General features: G+C 34.6%; 1 protein-coding gene across 16 annotated transcripts in view; it reads left to right on the top strand.

Moving 5' to 3' along the window:
- ADGRL2 (adhesion G protein-coupled receptor L2) overlaps nucleotides 1–20,400 on the top strand; it is a 388,797-nt gene extending 368,397 nt beyond the window's left edge. For 7 of the 16 annotated variants that reach the window (XM_047725544.1, XM_047725542.1, XM_047725545.1 and 4 more), the window contains 6 exons: nucleotides 7,135–7,226; nucleotides 9,067–9,235; nucleotides 12,425–12,553; nucleotides 13,062–13,158; nucleotides 14,873–15,001; nucleotides 18,362–20,400. In XM_047725544.1, coding sequence (XP_047581500.1) covers nucleotides 7,135–7,226; nucleotides 9,067–9,235; nucleotides 12,425–12,553; nucleotides 13,062–13,158; nucleotides 14,873–15,001; nucleotides 18,362–19,116 — 1,371 coding nt within the window. In that variant the 3' untranslated portion in view covers nucleotides 19,117–20,400. Of the gene's footprint in view, nucleotides 1–7,134; nucleotides 7,227–9,066; nucleotides 9,236–12,424; nucleotides 12,554–13,061; nucleotides 13,159–14,872; nucleotides 15,002–15,232; nucleotides 15,315–15,858; nucleotides 17,668–18,361 lie in introns of those variants that run through there. The other 9 variants (XM_047725555.1, XM_047725553.1, XM_047725556.1 and 6 more) reach the window with 6 other exon arrangements.
- The last annotated feature ends 590 nt before the right edge of the window (nucleotides 20,401–20,990 follow it).

Raw genomic sequence — 20,990 nt, 5'->3', positions numbered from 1 at the left:
TTTTAACTGCTTACATTACCATTAGTCAAATATTTGAAATATAGTTGAAATAAAAGGATATAGCGCAAATACTTGGTTTTCAGTTTTTAAAACTTTTCACTGAGTTTTAGCATTATGCTGTTACAGATAGATGCTACTGACCATTATAAGATTGAAAGGGAAACATAAGCAAGTTTAAATATTGCCTATATCTTTTAAATACCTATTTTAAGGACTTTTTTAAAGAAGCGATACACATGAACTTATTAGGATATTTCTGTATTTAACTAGTGTTTCATAAAATTGAGGGGAAAAAATGTACTAGTTCAAGGAAACCTAAAACCACTTCAAATGTATGTACTTTTGTCCTTAAAATGAATTATACACTTACACCAAGCTAAATGAAAATTTCAGGTGAATGCCTGTATGAATCGAGCCAATAAATCATTCTCAAGTCTTCCTAGGAAAGCTTATTTCTCATCAGAATTACTCAATCCAAATGATTACTCTAGTTTTAGTTCTCAGTTTATTTAAGTTAACATAGCCTAAACCACTCTCAAATTAAATGGTAAACAGCTGAATTGAAGTGGCATGATCCTTAAAGACACATGCTTCTCTTTTTTTCCCCCTGAACCCTTAGCTAATCATATTGATAACTTTGAAAATTATAAAGACAATTTCAGAGATAACCTAATCTATAAAAGTATGTGTTAACTTCTATTGTACTAGTTTTGTTTATTTCCATCTAAAAATAAATACTGACTTTAGAGTATTAAAATTTCTTTCACTTGGACAAAAGACATTAATGTTCACATATACTCAGCTTCTAGTAAGAAAAGAAGTGAAGGACATTATATTGCCCATTTACAGTGTGAACCCTACTGTTATTTATTAGTTTTGTCATCATTGTTATCCTGTACCCAATCATTTAGGTTGAAATGTGAAGGGCTTTGAGGAATAGTGTTCCCAACTTTAAGGGGGAAAAAAAAAACCAACAAAAACCAAACACAGCAAGTAGCTGTTTTGACAATATAGATCCTAGGAGTAATTGTCCTGCAACTACTTTGTCCTCTAATTCTCCCGACGCAGAGAGGCAAAGAGTGGTATAGAAGTGTAAAACATCCTGCATAACCTAAATTGAGATATATGATTGTTCAGCATGTTTGTTGAATGTTAATGTATTTATAACACATACATCCTTGTGATGAGAAAGGATATTTAAAAGTCATTACAAACACAAATCTTAGTAATATAAATTCCATTATATACTACCCTTTTAAGGAGTACTCTTAGAACAAAAAGTACTCATTATAATTCCTGGAAAGGGATTGTGTTCCTTTTGGAATTTTGCATTTCCAACTTTTCTGAATTGAAGCCATTTAACTTAGTAATATTAAGTAAGTGTATGTTTTTTATAATGTTCTATGAAGAAAAATAACATGCTGTGGAAGATAAAACTTCTTGCTTCTGTATTTCTATAGACTGTCTTGCCTACAGGCACTAGAGTTATTATATCTATGAGAAAAGTGCTTCTAAGTAATGAGCAGTAGGAAACCATTAGTATGCCTGAAATGGTTTAATGAAAGCTTGGATCATGACACGTCAGGAGCTGTTCTTATCATTTGGACAGCTCCATCTGCATGGTTAATAATTAATTCAGTTCAGTAAGAGTTCAGCTCACATACTCATTTAGAAGTCTTCTTCAGAGAACACCTCTCTGGCTGCTAGTCCCAGGGAGAAATAGGCTTCTGCTAGGCTAACAGGAAAGATCTGGAGATACAAGTGCAGTTTAGAGTTGCATTTGCTAGGTAGCAAAAGCTCCAGGGAGGACAAAAAGGGTCAGAACATGTGCAGTTCAGTTAGGTTACTTCAGAGTGGGGTTTCTGTTCTTCTGTCTTATCATATCCATGTCAGCACTGCGAGCTGTGGAATGAATTTTAAGCTGCTAAGCTCAGACGGATGTGATTCAATTGAGCAGGTTGATGACTCTAAAACAAACTGTGCGCTCCCGCAATTGCTGGTTCCCTCTGCTTGTTTCCAAGTCCTTTGTATTTTCGTGTCCCCGGTGTGGGTGGGTAGTTGGCTACGCCCTATCATCAAGCAGCAAATTATACTGGCAGATTATCTATACTAGAACTCATGAAATTATTATTCTGAGATAAGTGAAAGAGTCTTATTTGTCATTGCAGGAGAAGGAGTGCCCCATTTGGCAAGTAACTCTATTTAGCTGAATAGGAAAATCTGTTTCTTCTGAATTTGCCGTCTCTTTCCCGTAGAATTCTGTTAAGAGATGCCTGTCTACCTATTTACCTATGTGTACACACATAAACACACACACAGCAGAGATAAAATCTGATTAATTCCTGGATGAGTTGCTTCATCTCTAAAATTAATCATCAGTGTGGGCATTAAGCTTGGTGGGTTGGTATTTCGTATATAACACAGTCCTACAGCTGTACTTAACTAGTGACTTCTCTGTGAATGATTGAGTCATGACATGCACTTTCCAGGTTCTTTGTATACAGAGTTGTGACTCCGTCTTTTTCCTTTCTCACTGATGCGTAATGCCTTTCAACCTATCCCAAAATATGTACTCGGTTTAAGGTTACTGGTATTTATGTTGGAAAGAAAGAAACAAAAAAACAAGTGGACAAAAAGTGGTTGCATTGGAATTTGAGGGGAGAAGAGCAGCACTTGGATGATAGAGACATTCTTCTCTCCCTGGCTTTTTGCCTGCTTTCCTGGAAGAAATAGGAGAAATTCCTCTGATGGTTGGGATTTCTTTTATTTTTTAAATGCATACCAAATGCAGGAAAATAAATTGAGAGGAAATAAAAGTGAGGAGAAAGAGATCACTTACTCTAATTAGAAAGGGGAAAAAAAAAAAAAAAGAAGCAGCAGCAGCAGCAGCCCAGAAGTTTATGGCTGGAAAGAACCATTTATGTTATGGGGAAAATGCAAAGAAGGAACAACTCAGATTTGCAATCAGTGATTCATTTGAAACTAACATTTTTTTGCCTGTGACTGTTTGGAATGATAGATTTAATCAAAGATATTTCTATTTGCCCTTCAATTTCTTGTTCTGATTCCCTTAGTTACATTTTAAGAGAACGGAAAAGAAGAGAGGGAAAAAAATATTTTACTCTACAGAATCATGACTCTTATGAAGTGTATCACCTCCTGAAAAAGATCACAGTCAACAATAATTTTTCTATGAAAAAATATATATATATTTTAGCACTGGAGAGAAAGAACTTTAAAACTTCCTTTTAAAAAATTATTTACATTTCAGGATTTGTTCTATTTAATTCCAGAAAGCATTTTACTGTCATACATATTGGTGATAATATAAAAATATTCAATACCTAAATGACATAAGTATCTTTTTCATTATTTTAGTAAGACTAATAAACACATTATCAGTGAAATTTTTAATGTGGATTTGGGGAAAAGAAAAGTACCTTATGTTTAGCTTTTTTTGGGGGGGGGAGGCTGTTGTGTATTATGGTTTATAGTATGTCTTGTGTGCTTTTTTTCATAATTAGTTTTTCTTGAAATGATGGTATTTTTGTCCTGTTGAAGACACCATTGCTTTATTATTTGTATATTTTCAAGTTGTATTTCCAAGTCTAAATTAGTATTGGATATAACTATAAATTTCTTGGCAACTTAAATTTTAGAGTGCTAATTATAATTCTTCTGTTTGGTTTTTTAAATTGGAGAAATCACAGATATCCTTGAAACAATTTGAGTGCAAAAATCTTTCTGTGGTTTTATGATTATTTTTCTACTATTTTTAATTGTTTTTTAAAAGATTCTCTTTTAAAACATCTTTTGAAGCATTCAATTCTACTATGTTAGAAACGACAGTCCTTTTTTGGACTCAATTATGAGTTTGTGTGATGTTTAGTTATGTGAGTGGAACACAAACAGGTTTGAGAAAACAGAACTAACTGTTAAACATACTGTTTGTCTACTGGGAGTAGGAGCGTGTGGACATTTTAGTCATTTGCTGATCATGGGATGGTAGTGTTTAACAAAGAAAGAGAGAATTAGTTATTCTAGCAAGTTGATCAGGTAGAAGTCATTTGAAGAGCACATCTCTTATGTTCAGAATTTCCTTGAGGCTGTATTTTATATATGAATTTATTATTTATCTTCAACTCACTCATCATCTCTGAGTGATTTCTAAAATGGATGACTCTTTCTAGACGTAGAATCCTTTTTTTTTTTTTTTTAAATAAAAAACTAGAATGTTTTTGCTTTCTAGGAGAGACTCTTACTTTTCTCACCAGAATAAACTGGTTAATTCTATCTGTAAAGTTGCTGGGCTATGGAGCCATCACAAAGTGTATTGAATCCCAGCACTGATATTATATAGCACCTAAGTAATGTTTGGCAAGGTACTTAACATCTTAGAATGTAAACTGACTCTCCAAGTGCTTCCTGTTACCTCTGAACACAGGATTATTATAAGGGAATGTACTATATTTGTAACTAGAAAGAAGCACTAAACACATATAAATGTTAACAATCCTCAGTAGAGTGATACGAGAGGAAGGAGAGAAGAGGTATCTATCTACCAGGTTGTTTTTTAAGGATTAAATAAGATAGGCTTTCTGTGTCACATTCAACTTGGTTAATTCTGTCTTAAAAAAAAAAAGAAAGAAAGAAATGGCTTTGTATCATATTTAAATTTAATTCTATTCTTCAGTGGGTAGACTCCATTTTCATTTCAGTTTTATTTGAAAATGTGTTAGTTCTTTAGTAACTATTTTACTTCAGAATTTTAACATGGTCATCTTCATTGAAAAATGTTGGTATGTGTTCATCCTCAAGATTTCACATTTTGTACTCCTTTTCTTTTCATAACATGATACCTTATACATCCACATTTTTCCAAATTCGTGTTCTTTATTTTCTTGTAGTTTTTACATTATACAATTCTACAAAGAAGTTGTATAACTTTTTTCCTTCCTGGAGTGTACTACCACTACTACTTATTCCTGAGGGGTTAATTAACATGCTTAGGAAGTGATGAACACCAAATTGTGGCCCTATATGTTTTACGAAATTGTGCAAGAAAAGGAAGGGGGAAGAAATAATCCAAGGTCCAGAATTACAGAATGAAAGAAAGAAATGGTTATATTACGACATTCAAAAAGAAGGGTCCAGAAGTTTAAAGGATTTTAACTCTGAATCTACAGGGCAGCTTTTTTTCCCTAAGAGTTGCATCAGTGTGTTTATTTGCATTTTGTTTTGTTTGTTTTTAGGATATTTGGAGTTCTTATTGGTAACCATTCTCTAATTTTATTAGTTAAGACCTACTGTTGCATAAAATAAAAAGTAAAAAACTGTTTATTTTGCCTTTAAAAAATTAGAGATGTACTGTACCATCATCTTTAGAAACTAAGTCCGCTATTTACTGTCCTCAGAAGGATCTCCCTAACTTTTCAAAGGTAGAAATTATATCTTACGTGCAATACAATAGGCACATTCTTGTATGGAGCAGTAAGGTCAATACATATTAGTTGAATGAATTGCATTATATTGTAATATCTCTGAAAATGTAAACATTTATTTATATGTGACCACCTGGAATAATCATTAGAATATAAAGCTAGTGTTTCTACATATTTGTTTGCTTTTTCTCTGGACAAGTATTTTAATAAGTTAATGTTTAAGTAGGTGTTTTAAACAGAGAGTTTCTTTTGTTAATATTAAGTAATTAACATGAAACGATAGAATGCTATCTGCCAACACTTGCAAATTATACCCATTGACCTCATTTTATCCCTTAAGAGGAAATTCTACATCTAAGAGAAATAATAAGGCACAGTTGACAAAATGAGTGATAAACAGCTTAGATGAAAGCCTTCACTGTGTTCCTAAACTCCTCATTAGGAACTACTTGGAAATTTTATTTATTGCTCTATATAAATTTTCCTAATTACAAAATCTGAAGTAGTGATGAATGAGTAAAACAGCATTATCATTTTATCAGATGGTATTGTGACTCAGTAAAAGTGATCATCTTATTATAACAAAATTATGTTGAGTGTTTACCACCAAGGAATTGCTTTTGTCCCTGTTTGTCCTTTCCTGAATACACCATTGGGGCTTGCACTGTCTAAGCCAAGTAAAGCTCACAAAATAGAATTTTGTTTTGTCTTTTTAAAAGTAATAATCAGAAGTAAATAAAATGTCAAAGAAATCCAGGAGTGATCAGGCTTAGTTCTGTTTTTAGAGCGTAAAAATGGAACTGCCCTCCCTCTGTCCGGCATTCTGCTAGGTTTCTGTACAAGCAAATGCAAAATTGCACACATTATCTCTCTTCAGTCAAAACATGTCTTTTCTTCTCAGTTCACTTGCACATGTCCCAAACTTTCCTTCCATGTCTGGTTCCATCTTTCCTCTTTTTGCTTTTGTTTGCACCTAGATTCTTTACACAACTCAGTGTTTAGAGGGACTCAAGGCAGCCTTTCTTCAGAATTTTCCTACACCCATTCAACAGAGAGGCATAAGAACAAAAGGACTGATGGCTTTTAACCATTTAGTAGCAAATATATAAAATATTTTAAAAGTTTGTCTTTCTGGAACTAATAAATATTTTTCATGTATTTTTTCATAATTTTTCATATATTTTATTTCATTTGATTCTCACAATTACCTTACAAATAGATCATACAAATGTAATTATCTTCCTCTAATCAGTCAAAATCAAAAGCTAGACTCTCAGCTAAGTCTTAAGGTCCCAAATCCCGTAGTTCTCGTAAGCTACATGATGTAAATGTCCCTTCTGAAGAATTCACTTCAGTGTTTCCATTAGATGGCTTTTAGGCCCTGGAGTACCTCTAGCTAAGGAAACTAATTTAGATTTTCTAATTTATTTAATCATCACCACATGATGCTGATTTAATGAGGTTGTAATTTCATGTCAAATGATCTATTAAAAAAATCGATCATACATAGCTAGAGTATTTTCTATTTAGACTCAACTTGATCATTGCCTATGTAAAATTGAGTCAGTGAATGTCTACTATATACTCATGTCATTGATATTTAGCTGCATTAACTCATTAAGTGTATTTGCAAAACTTGCTCATTTTTTTACTCTGTGGTTACAGTGGTCTAATTCTTTATTTGTTGTAACAGCTAAATATTATCTTCCTGGTGATCACATTATGCAAAATGGTGAAGCACTCAAACACTTTGAAACCAGATTCTAGCAGGTTGGAAAACATTAAGTAAGTATTTAGTATTTTAATTTTAGTGCTTGACAAACTAAGTGAAAGATACTCTCCACAGAGAATACATAAATGCTTTCCTTCAACTGTAGAAATTATTCAGAATGAAGTTTTCCTGATCAAGGTTGAGTCTCACTGTTAACCATGTCACAGACATTGGTCAAAAATTAGATAATGATTTCTGTCTTGATCTAGAGCCAAGAAATTGTTTCAGCGGCTTTGTGGAAATTCCATATCACCATAGCAATTTCATTTAAATTTAAAATGCAGTTCAAAATGATGTTGCTGTTTGCATGGCTGATGTGATGATATTAAGTTTGTTTTGTTAAATGACTTTTTTGATTTAAGGATTCTGAGCAGTTTCTACTTCTAATCTTGTTTTCCTAAGATAATTTACTCTATTACTATTGTTAACTTGGAGATTATCTGTTGTTTTTCATGATAATTAAAGAAATGTTTACTTTATTTCAATATTGGATAAAAACTACAATATCCTATCAATGGAAAATGCTATCTAATTAAATAATTGATAGCTGTTGATTCATTAAGTCATTTATGGAAGGATTTTCAGAGTTATCTTTTAGATATGAGTTAATTTAAGATTTGAGGAGGTATTATTCAAGTTGGTTATAATGGGATTGTGAAAAATATTTGTAATGTAAAAAATGGCAGATCTATAGTAAGGGTAATTTTTATTTTAAAAAATTAGATGTTTTAGATAGGTTAGTGCCAGCTTCATTGCATGTTGCATGGTAAGAGAGAGAGCTAATCTTTAGCATCTCTCTCTTTTCTTCCTTTTCCTCTTTCTGTCTTCTCATCTACACCAGTAATTACCGTGTTTGTGATGGCTACTATAATACGGACTTACCTGGGTAAGGTAGAACCCTACATTAACAAATTTATGGCATGATTTATATTTTTTACAAATCCGTCAATATCATGAATTGCCCTTAATTTTTATAGTTATTTTGGAATATCTAATTTGCTGTAGTATTTTAAAACTATAATATGCCTTTATTTTTTAATTGCTTGCCTCTGCATTTTGACTTTCTTAATTTTGACTAATTTATAAAATATATAAATGCTTTCTTATTACTTTCTATTTTAATTCTGTCTAATAATTTTGTTTCTCTTTTCTGCTTATAATGCTTTCTAGCTATGAAGATAATAAGCCATTTATCAAGTAAGATCATTAGTTAGACATGGAATGCACTGACTTTAAATCCTTTCCATTCCGTCCTATTTTCTACAGTTCTTTTCTCCTTAAGCTATTCATGATGAAATCTCTCCAAAATTATTTTAATTTAAAGTTGTTCTCATATTTTTGTCCCATTTCAGCGAGGCTTCTTCATGCTTTAGTTAAAATACCTTAGGCTCACCTAAGATCAGTTTATTAGAATCTACAGTTTAGGTGTGAAGTGATTATCTGCCATTTAACCTTTCTGTATGTGTCACATTATTCAGTGTCATGAGTGCACCACAGGGATAAAAAGACAGGAGTAAACTAATTAAGGACTCCTTAATTTCTTTGACTAAAATGCACATAAAAGACAATAAAGTCATGGGGGATGTTTTACACCTTGTATTTTAATATAGTTCTGATACCTTGTTAATGCTGGAGTAAGAAAAGGTCATACCTGCTGTTGCTGTTTTCACTGGAGGCTGCAGTACTAAATGCTATTGTTCTTTCTCTAATCAATGAAAGGTTAAAGCCAAAATGCTGTTGAATTTGAATGTGAACATAGAGAAAGTCAACCGCTACTACTGATATGTTAATATTTAAGTGTGATGTGGTGTTCTCTCATTGAACTTGTTAATAAAATTCACTTTATTTTTTCAGGTCTTGGGTGCTTGGCGCTTTTGCTCTTCTATGTCTTCTTGGCCTAACCTGGTCATTTGGGTTGCTTTTTATTAATGAGGAGACTATTGTGATGGCATATCTCTTCACCATCTTTAATGCTTTCCAGGGAGTGTTCATTTTCATCTTTCACTGTGCTCTCCAAAAGAAAGTAAGTGAAGACACCTACAGATTCTAGTTGTTTGTTCTTTGGTTTGAAAATCAGAGATGAAATGGAGATTTTACAATTTTACAGCTGACATATTACTAAATAGAATCATATTTAATCATAAATTAATTGTCATGCATGTCTGGAAATTCAGGCTTCACATATAAAATAAGTCAATACCAATCATCTTTTTGGATCTCACTTTGAAAATATTAGACACTGATGTTAAGATTTCTTCTTTGCTAGTGGGGTCTACAAACATGCTTTGTGCAAACGGTATATAAGATAGGGGCCCCTGGGTGGCTCAGTGGCTCAGTTGGTTAAGTGTCTGCCTTCGGCTCAGGTCATGCCTGGGATCGAGCCCTGCATCGGGCTCCCAGCTCTACAGAGAGCATGCTTCTCCTTCTTCTGCCTCTGCCTCTCTCTCTCTCTCTCTGTCATGAAAAAATAACTAAAATCTTAAAAAAAAAAGTATACAAAATAATAAAAGGTCAAATAATCTCATTTTTTGCTTGATAAAGGGAATGCAGTGTTCCAAAACGAAATTGAACATAAGGATAAATGACCTTAATTTTAAAAGCACCAGACATACAAAAAATTAATATTAATGTTACCTTTTGAGTCGTCATGAAAAATCTAAAACCCAGTAATTTAATATCTCACATCTTATTATTTTGTCCTGATTTTATGTTAACTGGGGTCAGCAAAAATGATTCAAAAATTAAAGTTAAAGATGAAAAACTTGCAAGAAGATGTAAACCTTAAGAGAATAGCTTAGCCGCCTTTTAACTAGGTATCATCTTTTCTCTGCCTGCATATCTAATATAGTCTTTTTATTCTGTTATTACTAGTTGGTCACTAAATTGAACAGCGAAATAGAATTTTGAAAGTGAAAACTATTATGTTTTCAGTCCTGACAAGATGATAGTGTTGTTACTTCCATCAGTTGTTGAGTAAGCTATAATTTTGAGATAATGACAGTGGGATGTGCAATACTGATAGATAATGTACATTCACAGCAATATAGGCATTAGGCAAAACCAACACTGGAGGGTATTATTTGGATAAAATACCATTTTGATTGCCATAGGCTTGGTCATACAGCATTTCAGAGCAGTTAATAGCCATGAAATGTCCCAAAAAAAATTTTGTGAGGTATCAGGTGTTATTTAATAACACTGAACTTTAATTTTCTAAACATTATACAGGTATAATCTTGTAATTACTTTGGTTTTTACTTTACCTTACACAAACGAGCCTTTTGTATACGTGTATAGGATTACATATCATAATTTCTTCCAAAAGTGTTTAACATAAAGCATAAATTATTTCCTCTACAGGTTATGTGTATTAATTGAACAAAGAGATTTTGCTGTGCTTTTTATTTTTTTATAAAAATTTTATTTATTTATTTGACAGAGATCACAAGTAGGCAGAGAGAGAGGAGGGGAAGCAGACTCCCTGCTGAGCAGAGAGCCTGATGTGGGGCTTGATCCCAGGACCCTGGGATCATGACCTGAGCCGAAGGCAGAGGCTTTAACCCACTGAGCCACCCAGGCACCCCATTGCTGTGCTTTTTAATTAAAAATCACATTTTTTGAACAATGTGTTAGACTTCCCTTTGAACACGTTCTACCTAGTCTTGGGTATGTCCTGTTGGGTGCTGCCAGTATGAATGGCTAAGAATATGATACAAAATGAGTTAGTTAAAATCATGCTTCTTACTGCTTGAGTGAGCATATTTAGGCCAAGGAAATGCTTTGAAAGTTCAAGCCCATTGTTATTTGTTCTAATAGGTGTAGTTAAATAAGGCTAACAGGATGAAAATGCAAGTGCACTTGGGTTTAAAAAGTCATCTAGCAACTTTAATTCTGTAATTTTTCAAGGAATAATTGTCGAAGTCCTGGGTCTGCAAGCAGATACTGAGAATAGAATGGTGTTGGGTGGGGAAGGGGGTGCGGGTGGGGGGGTAGGGAGGAGTCTTTTTGAGTGTTTTTGGCAACCTACTGGAAAGTAATTTCTTTGGGGCACCTGGGTGGCTCAGTGGGTTAGATCCTCTGCCTTCGGCTCAGGTCCTGATCCCAGGGTCCTGGGATCAAGCCCTACATTGGGCTCCCTGCTCAGCGGGGAAACCTTCTTCCTCCTCTCTTCTCTACCTGCCTCTCTGCCTACTTGTGATCTCTATCGAATAAATAAATTAAAAAAAAAAAAAAGACAGTAATTTCTTACGCAGAGTCTCCTTCTTGTCTGTTCAAATTTCAGTCTGGCTCTAAGCCAGAGCGGAACTTGTTCATAGGCCAATAGAGCTGCACAAAATCCAGCCCTCTTTTCCACTCCTCCCAATTCTGCACCACCTTTCTAGGTGGGGCCCTATTCTTTACAATTGTTTGGACTTCAGTTTTTAAAGTTGACTTTAAACTTTCTTTAGGCTTAACAGCTTTCCTATCTATTCATATATCCTAGCTTCAGGGGAAAAGGGAAATTACATGGGTAACACATTAATGTGATTGGAAATTGCATAAATAGTTCCCTTGTGTGCTAATGAAGTGAATAGGCATCTTAGACTCTCTACACTAAATGTTAAAGCTAGACACATCGGAAATGAAGAAAACATTCCATCCTAATTAATAGCATATGTATCAAAGTCCCTTTCTTCTTTATTCGTGTGCCAAAGTAGTCTTGTCATTATAAAGAGGTTACCTGCGAAAGTATGCAATCCGGTAAAAGAAGTTTATGTATTGACCTACCTAAAAGGACGTGAAGCGTATGAAACTTAAATGACTGGATTATGAGTGGTTAAATGTAATTAAGCAGGAAAGTTCTAATTTTTTGTCCTTTTTTTCTTAGCATAAAATATAAAATCGGGGTTGCTAAGTATATAGATAAAGCTTTAAAACATTATTACGTATGTATTAATAACATTTGTGTAACAATAAGGCATCAAACATTTTCACATATTACATCACATTTTGAAGCTCCTACTAGCCAGTCTGGTAGGCAAAGATATTTTTCTGATTACTATTTCAGCATTTTCAGTTGAACTTGATTTTAGAAATTCAATTTATTCGCTCCACAAAAAAGTGTCAGTGAACTTATTCTTCTCAGTTGTTTCCACTGCTCATTTAATTAGAGCGACAGAGAGAAGCAAGTATGTTTGTGTTAATCTCTCGGTCTCGTGGTTATTCAATGCAGGTACGAAAAGAATATGGCAAGTGCTTCAGACACTCCTATTGCTGCGGTGGCCTCCCGACTGAGAGCCCCCACAGTTCAGTGAAGGCATCAACCACCAGAACTAGTGCTCGGTATTCCTCTGGCACACAGGTAACAAAGAATTTGACAACATCTTTAATTAACCTTCTTTATAGAAAGCCTACCGAGACATGTTCTGTTCAGATGCACTAATTGTCTCCTCATTATAATGATCTAGGTAGCAAATACTTGCTTTTTTAGTTTTTTGGTCTTAATTTCTTCTTAAGTATTTATTCAAGGTGTTTCTTTAGGTGTGAGCATCATTTTTGAGAAGTGAAACTTCTTTAAGATGTATATGATCATTTTTGGGATACCCTGAGGTCACATAGCATGGTACTCATGGTGGGCACTCACTAAACATTTGTTAAATAATCTGTCATCTCCACGAACAGTGGAAGATTAAATATTCATTCTTCAGTTCTAGACTTCCTTAGTTTTAGACCAGAATCAACACACATTTCTTTTTAACAGCCACCAGATAATCCTCCACAGATTGTTTAGGGTAGATCTTTATGTGTCTTTAATAAGGTGAGGTTGGGGAAACTAACATAACATATGTCTTGCTATTTTATATTAATAGAGTCGTATAAGAAGGATGTGGAATGACACTGTGAGAAAACAGTCTGAATCTTCTTTTATCTCAGGTGACATCAATAGCACTTCAACACTTAATCAAGGTCAGTTACTAGGAAAATTTGAGTTTACAATATAAATTTTGTACCTTTTGCCAATTTACAATAACTCTAGAGAAACTACTGATTTTTTTTCCTCTCGAATGGGTTTATATCACAAGCTATTAAACCTGTTGAGTCAACTTTTATCCTTTATGAAAGTACATATAAATTCGTCTTACTCAATAATGTAATGCAAAAAGTAGAACTTTAAACTCCACAGTAACAGAATAAGGCTGAAAAAAAGTAATTACTAAGAACATATTTTGCCACAGATTAAAAATATTTTCCTTTAGTGAATACAGATTTATCTTTTCTGAGACATTTGTGGAAGTTTTCTTTTTAAAACATTAATATAGTTAGAATAACTACTATTCACATTAAACTGCCAATTTTATGGTGAAAATTCTTATTTGTAAAATTATTTTACTTTACACTTCTTTCCAAAAGTAAAAAAGTGTCAAAAACATTTATAGTAAATTTTCATAAGCAACTAATTAAATACATGAGAGTCTATAAAGCAGTTTTTTCTATTTGAATTACTATTTTAATGTGTTTACAATTTTAAACTTGTATAAATGACGAATTATTACTTAAAATAAGTTGGCAAATAAAATAATTAAGCAGGATAAGGACACAAGTGCACGTAGACACACACAATCCTGAGTGCAAGCTTAGTAAATTTGAATTTGATATGAAAAAATAATGTTATTGTATATATGTATATATACATCCTTAAAAAGGTAATTTATCCAGGTAATTTGTTTTGATATATTGATTTGTAATATAGAACATGTTCTATTTTATCACAAGTATTAAAGACATTTTTCACTGTTGACATTGTTCTGATGAGATTCTGGTTTAAAATGAAGAAAGGAGTATGTATGGCATCAAAACCAACTTGAATTTTAAAGTATTTTTAGTCAAATTACATTAGCTATGCAAAACATATGTTTGATAGGTATTGAAAGGTTTGTAATTTGTCAATTAGAATGAGTGAAATGTGTGTTTATTCCATTGCTCTGATGTTTTACCTAATTCTGTTAAGATGACTATCAAAAAGGAAATGAATTATTCAATGATTCATTTTTGAAACCTGGCAAATAAGATTACGGAATGAAAATTCTTACTATATGGAGTTTGTGAATGGTCTAATAATTCATTATACACACAGTCTCTTTCTTCCCCCTTGGCATGTGTGCTCTCGCATTTACTAAGAGAAGCTTTGTGCAGTGTGTCGTACTTTTTACTTGTTTGTGAAAGTTGTTTTCCTCCTGCTTGTGTCAAAGTTGATATTAACACAGATGTTTTCATGAGGGATAATCCCACACCTGTAAATCTGAAAGTTTGAGATTCCCTCTTCTGGGCCTCAGTGGTTAGGTTTTTAATATTAAGCAGTAACATCTTGAAACATAATGTTGATCTCTGTGCATTTAATTGCCATTTTTGTTTAAAAGTGATTTTGTATAAATTAGTAAATGTCATCCTCAGCAGGTGTTTACTTGGGGGACTTAGAAAGCACCTGTGAATTACTGAAATTTAACTTCCCTCTCCCCTTTCTCCTTCAAATTAGTAGTTCAAATACAGTCAGAAAATTTCAGCAGATAATCCATTGCCAGCTTGTCTGCTACCCTTGATGAATACAAAAAGTACTTTACTGCAACTGTAACACAAAAATAAGAGAACTGATGTATTTTTTTTTTCTGTTTCTTTGCTTTAGGAATGACTGGCAATTACCTACTAACAAACCCTCTTCTTCGACCCCACGGCACTAACAACCCCTATAACACATTGCTCGCTGAAACAGTTGTATGTAATGCCCCTTCAGCTCCTGTATTTAACTCACCAGGTGTGCTTATACTTACGAATAAAACTACCTTTCTTTGCTGCTAAACAGAGCTCTGATCTTTGCCCCTTTTCTAGAGTACTCAAGTTGCCATATATTTATTATTACATCTTTAATTTCTCAGTTTAAAGAATTACAGTATTGCCCATGCCAGGCTTCTAAAACTGCACTATATTATAGTAAAAATTCAGTCATGATAGTATTTACCAATAATTATCCATGTTTTTAACACAGGTGGCATAAATCTTAATATATTATTACAGGACTGACATCACATGGTCCGAGAGCCCATCTTCAAGATTTATATCATTTAGAGGTATCCTATCTATGTAATATACTCTTCAGTTTACCCTAAAGCTTGCAGACAGAATTTGCTTCTGGAATGAATTAGCTAATAAAGATAATTTGGATGCCTAGGTATAGAAAACTACATCCAGCATTATCACTGTAACCAAACTATAGTATAGTGCAGCTTTATGGTAGTGGTTTTTTGTTTGTTTGTTTGTTTTTTCCTTAAAAAAAGAAAAAAACTTTGAGAATGAAGTTACTATTAGTCAGTTTATACCTTTAGTTGTTTATTGGGGGAGGGGGAGAGATTGTCACTAACCCATCCTGTATTACTATGTTTTCTAATAGCTTTTAAAATGAAAAGCATTTAATATTAAGACAGTTTGCAAGACTTCAGTAAAACTTATCACATAATTATTGCTAGCACGTAATATTTATTTGTGATTGATATTTGCCACTAAATTAAAGAACTTTGTTTCCTTTTTTTTTTTTTCTTAAATTCTTTTTTAACGTAACTGCAGTTTCTCTTTTCATTCTCTTGTTTTTCTTACTTTCCTTATGCTTTCCTCTAGCAACCTACAGAGAGACAAGTATGGGAGTCAAACTTAACTTTGCCTATCAAATGTAAATTTTTTCAGCATGATTTTTAACCGGCACAATTAAAACATAACTAGCAGTCATGAAGTAGACTCAGCGGGCAAGTGGTTCACAATTTCCAACTAAACTGGTACCAAATTCAAACAGTACATCTGTTTGTACTGCCTTTTGTCAGTAATAGAGGTCTGTAGCAAATGCTGTCCATACTTAAGAATATGCAATGCTGAAATAATTTGCTCTTTAAAGCCTGAGGTGCTGTCAACCAGAAAGCTTAATAATTGACTTATCATTTCTGCATTCCCACAGTAATCTTGCTATAGGCTGTGGAAAGTCTTCAAGTGAATTACCTGAACTTGGGCAGAAAAAGTTGCCTCTTCAAAACCAGTCAAAGATGTGCTTAAATCTGCAGTATATCATAGAAAACACCTTTTGCATTACCCAGTATATATTTTTATATTTATTAAGCAATGGTAAAAGGAAAGAAAAATGGCAAGATTGAACCTTGATAGAGGAAACAAATGCTAGCAAGTGATCTGTGTGTCACCTAGAACTTAAACACCAAATGTTTTCTAAATAAAGATGGTGGCACATGCATGAATTAGGAAGCTAAACAGTTATGTCAATCAAACTAAAGGAAGCCTTACAGATACTATTGTAATAACTTCATTTTGTTATATGTGGAGCCTGGTAAAAATGAAATTGTCCGTTTTTCCAATGTAAACGTTGGATCAGAGTTTTTTTTAAAATAAAACGAGTCACCAACAGGTATACCCCCCACACACACACACACTTACTCATTTTCTGCTAATGAGAAGTTATTGAACAGTTCCCACATATTTATTGGTCATGAAATCGAGTTTTCTAGGATAATCTGCAGCTTTAAGAGTGGAGTCAGCACTAAAAAGGGAAATTTCCTATTTTTTCCAAGAATGAAATTTTTCCTCGACTCCTCCAAGCCTTGCATACAATGCAGCAGCCTCACAGTGGCCAGTGTCATTCAGTAACATCATTTCATTCTTTTTTTTTTCCAGACCTATCTGTAAACAAGTGATTTTTTTTTTCTCTAGGATTTTGAGAATGAATAACCTAACTTACCATGTTGCAGATCATTTAATTTTCTCTAAAACTTTTTATTTTCATTTGCCTGAGAAGCACTGTGATGTCTCAGTTTACATGTTTATGTGTCTGTAGAAAATACAACTCTGATTCCAAGAGAGCATGTTACCATCTTTTTTTTCCTTCTAAACCTCTTTTCATATCTTCAGCAGACTTATCCAGTCTTTCATTCCTTTAGAGATAAATATATATTAGCCAAGGCTGACACCCTTTTCCCATTCCATAGTTAATATCTATTATTGGTTTGATTTCTGTAACCCATACTTAAGAAATCTCTAACATTTCTGCGTCTAACCTCCATGCCCATGGTGTCTGTGGGCCAGTCTTGTACAGTAGACTCTGCTGGTTCATTCGGTGCTGTCACTGTGGCTGATGCAACTGCAGGGCTGCAGGCAAACTTTGACCATTAGGAGCCTGGGGCCGTTGTGATTAGAGAGAGTATTAGTACCAAAAGGAAACAAAAAAATCAAAACGATACCTATTAAATGAAAAAGCAAAAGGCTGCTATTGCTGGTAATCTAATTTGTTGAACCCTTGCTCTGACTAAGTTGCTGAGAAGCTTAGAAATTCTTCATCATGTTACAATAAATCATTTTACTTTCTTTTATATATCAGCTACTCTTAGGCCAGATAGCCTGAGCAGACAGACATGATGTGAGTTGTCCAAAGTGAGTCATTCCACCTGCTGTCTATCGTGTTGTCGGATGGTGCTTGTGGGCCCTTGGTCCCGTCAGTGTGAGAAATGGCTGTCTTCGTTGAACATGATTCTTTGTATCTGTCCATTTTTTTCATTCTTTTTTTTACTCCATCTCCAGAAAAAGGAAATGTTAGAATGTCATTTAAAAAGTTGCTTGCCAGTTATGTGGGTTTCTGTTGTACATTTGCCTTCGGTTTTTGTATGTGACTTATTCCTTTTTTAATTTAGTGTTGTTTAGGACAAATTCTGTTAATTTTATTTTTATGAACCATAGTCTCGTACTTTAAAATGTAAATGTCACTAATGAATTGCTTTGCATTAACTATGCAAGGGCATGGAGTGAAGTCTTCCTTGTAAGAGTGTCAGAGATTTGACCAAAAATCAATTGATAACTACCGTCTCCCCGAAATTGATCAAATAATATTCTGTATGCCATCTTCCCTCCCTGGAAAACAGTATTATTCTTTCACACTTCTTCCTTTTATCAAAGGGGTTGCAACTGTTTACCGTTGGGAATGCGGGAAAGCCTGGCACTGTTCAAGTGTTAGCTTTCAAATACAACTTTGTCCTGAACGACATTAAAAAGTTTTGTACAAAAGAAGTAACGATGCTTTGGGAAGGAACAGCGGCAGTAACGGAACCCCCCCCCCCCTTTCCCGTTTCAGGACATTCACTGAACAATGCCAGGGATACAAGTGCCATGGATACTCTACCGCTAAATGGTAACTTTAACAACAGCTACTCACTGCGCAAGGGGGACTATAATGACAGCGTGCAAGTCGTGGACTGTGGACTAAGTCTGAATGATACCGCTTTCGAGAAGATGATCATTTCAGAGTTAGTGCACAACAACCTGCGGGGCGGCAGCAAGACTCACAACCTCGAGCTCACGCTGCCAGTCAAACCTGTGATCGGCGGCAGCAGCAGCGAAGACGACGCGATCGTGGCCGACGCTTCCTCTTTGATGCACGGCGACAACCCGGGGCTGGAGCTCCACCACAAGGAGCTTGAGGCGCCGCTCATTCCTCAGCGGACTCACTCCCTTCTATACCAGCCCCAGAAGAAGGTGAAGCCCGAGGGGACTGACAGCTACGTCTCCCAGCTGACCGCTGAGGCGGAGGACCACCTCCAGTCCCCCAACAGAGACTCTCTCTATACAAGCATGCCCAATCTTAGAGACTCCCCCTACCAGGAGAGCAGCCCTGACATGGAAGAGGACCTCTCTCCTTCCAGGAGGAGTGAGAACGAGGACATTTACTATAAAAGCATGCCAAATCTTGGAGCTGGCCATCAGCTTCAGATGTGTTACCAGATCAGCAGGGGCAATAGTGATGGTTACATAATCCCCATTAACAAGGAAGGGTGTATTCCCGAAGGAGACGTTAGAGAAGGACAAATGCAGCTGGTCACGAGTCTTTAATAGAGCAGCTAAGGAATTCCAGGGGCCACAGGCAAGTATTAATAAAGACTCCGCTGGCCCAATGCAGCTCCCTCAGACTCTGCTCGGAGAGATGGCTCTGTTGACCTGTGGTTCTCCAGTGTAAAAAGATGACTGAACCTTGAAGTTCTGTGAATTTTTATAGAACGTACAGAAACTTTGTATATACACAGAGTATACTAAAATGATTATTTGTTACAAAGAAAAGAGATGCCAACCAGGTATTTTAAGATTCTGCTGCTGTTTAGAGAAATTGTGAAGCAAGCAAAACAAAACTTTTCCAGCCATTCTACTGCAGCAGTCTGTGAACTAAATCTGTAAATATGGCTGCACCGTTTTTGTAGGCCTGCATTGTATTATATACAAGACGTAGGCTTTAAAATCCTGTGGGACAAATTTACTGTACCTTACTGTTCCTGACAAGACTTGGAAAAGCAGGAGAGCCATTCTGCGTCAGTTTGCAGTTCGTTCACTGCAAATCTTTTACATTAAGGCAAAGATTGAAAACATGTTTAACCACTAGCAATCAAGCCACAGGCCTTATTTCATATGTTTCCTCAATTGTACAATGAACTATTCTCATGAGAAATGGCTAAAGAAATTATATTTTGTTCTATTGCTAGGGTAAAATAAATACATTTGTGTCCAACTGAAATATAATTGTCATTAAAATAATTTTAAAGAGTTTGAAGAAAATATTGTGAAAAGCTCTTGGTTGCACATATGTTATGAAATGTTTTTTCTTACACTCTGTCATGGTAAGTTCTACCCATTTTCACTTATTTTCCACTGTACACAGTGTTCTGCTTTGACCAGTTAGTCTTTATTCTTACATTTAAACTTCTTATTGCCAAAAGAACGCGTTTTATGGGGGAAAAAAAACTCTTCGAAGCCAGTTACGCCATGCCTTGCACAAATGTGGGGAAATCTAGAAAAGAGTCTGTGTTACCTCTCTGTTTATTCTTGAACGGAGGGCAATGAGGGCACTGGGCACTTCTCACAAACTTTCTAGTGAACAAAAGGTGCCTATTCTTTTTTAAAAAATAAAATAAAACATAAATATTACTCTTCCATATTCCTTCTGCCTATATTTAGTAATTAATTTATTTTATGATAAAGTTCTAATGAAATGTAAATTGTTTCCGCAAAATTCTGCTTATCTTTTCATCCCTTTGTGTAAACCTGTTAATAATGAGCCCATCACTAATATCCAGTGTAAAGTTTAACACGGTTTGACAGTAAATAAATGTGAACTTTTTTCAAGTAGTTAAAACGTGCACTTTTATGTATGAGACATAATTGGCTTTAACACACTGGTCCTTTCCCACTCCTCCCCTCCCCCATGGCATACGTGGGTCCCTTCGTAATAATAACCCACGGGTATGAGAAAGAATACACTTAAGCTGCCTTGATGGTTCTGGGTGTTGTCGAGAATATGTTTGTATGCAAATTGCCCATTACCCACATACAGGATCTGGCAGAAAAGTTTCAATAGAGAAATCTACTGAAAGTACTTTTTTCTTGTTACATTGTGTCAGAACTAAAACAAAAATTACAAAAAGAAGAAGGGTAGGAAATTCTATAAATTTCGGCATCGTAAAAAAATTGATTTTTCAGCAGAATTGAGAAGACATTCCTAAAGCATACTTTTACAATTTGAGGATTTTAACTATCCCTATAGGCTGCCATGAATGACAATATTTGTTATCAGGGAAAGGTTCAAAAATCATATAATTGAATCTCAACAAATAGATTTTTCCTGTGTACATCATAAGCATTTATACCAGATTCTTCTAAAAGGTAGTGGCTCTCAAGTGCTTCCACTAAGTTAGAAATAACTTGATTTTTTAATGTGG

The sequence above is a fragment of the Lutra lutra genome, chromosome 4 (assembly GCF_902655055.1).
Source record: "Lutra lutra chromosome 4, mLutLut1.2, whole genome shotgun sequence".
Classification (NCBI taxonomy): domain Eukaryota; kingdom Metazoa; phylum Chordata; class Mammalia; order Carnivora; family Mustelidae; genus Lutra; species Lutra lutra.
The sequence above is the reverse complement of the archived record's forward strand: the minus strand, read 5'-3'. Positions and strand labels throughout refer to the sequence as shown.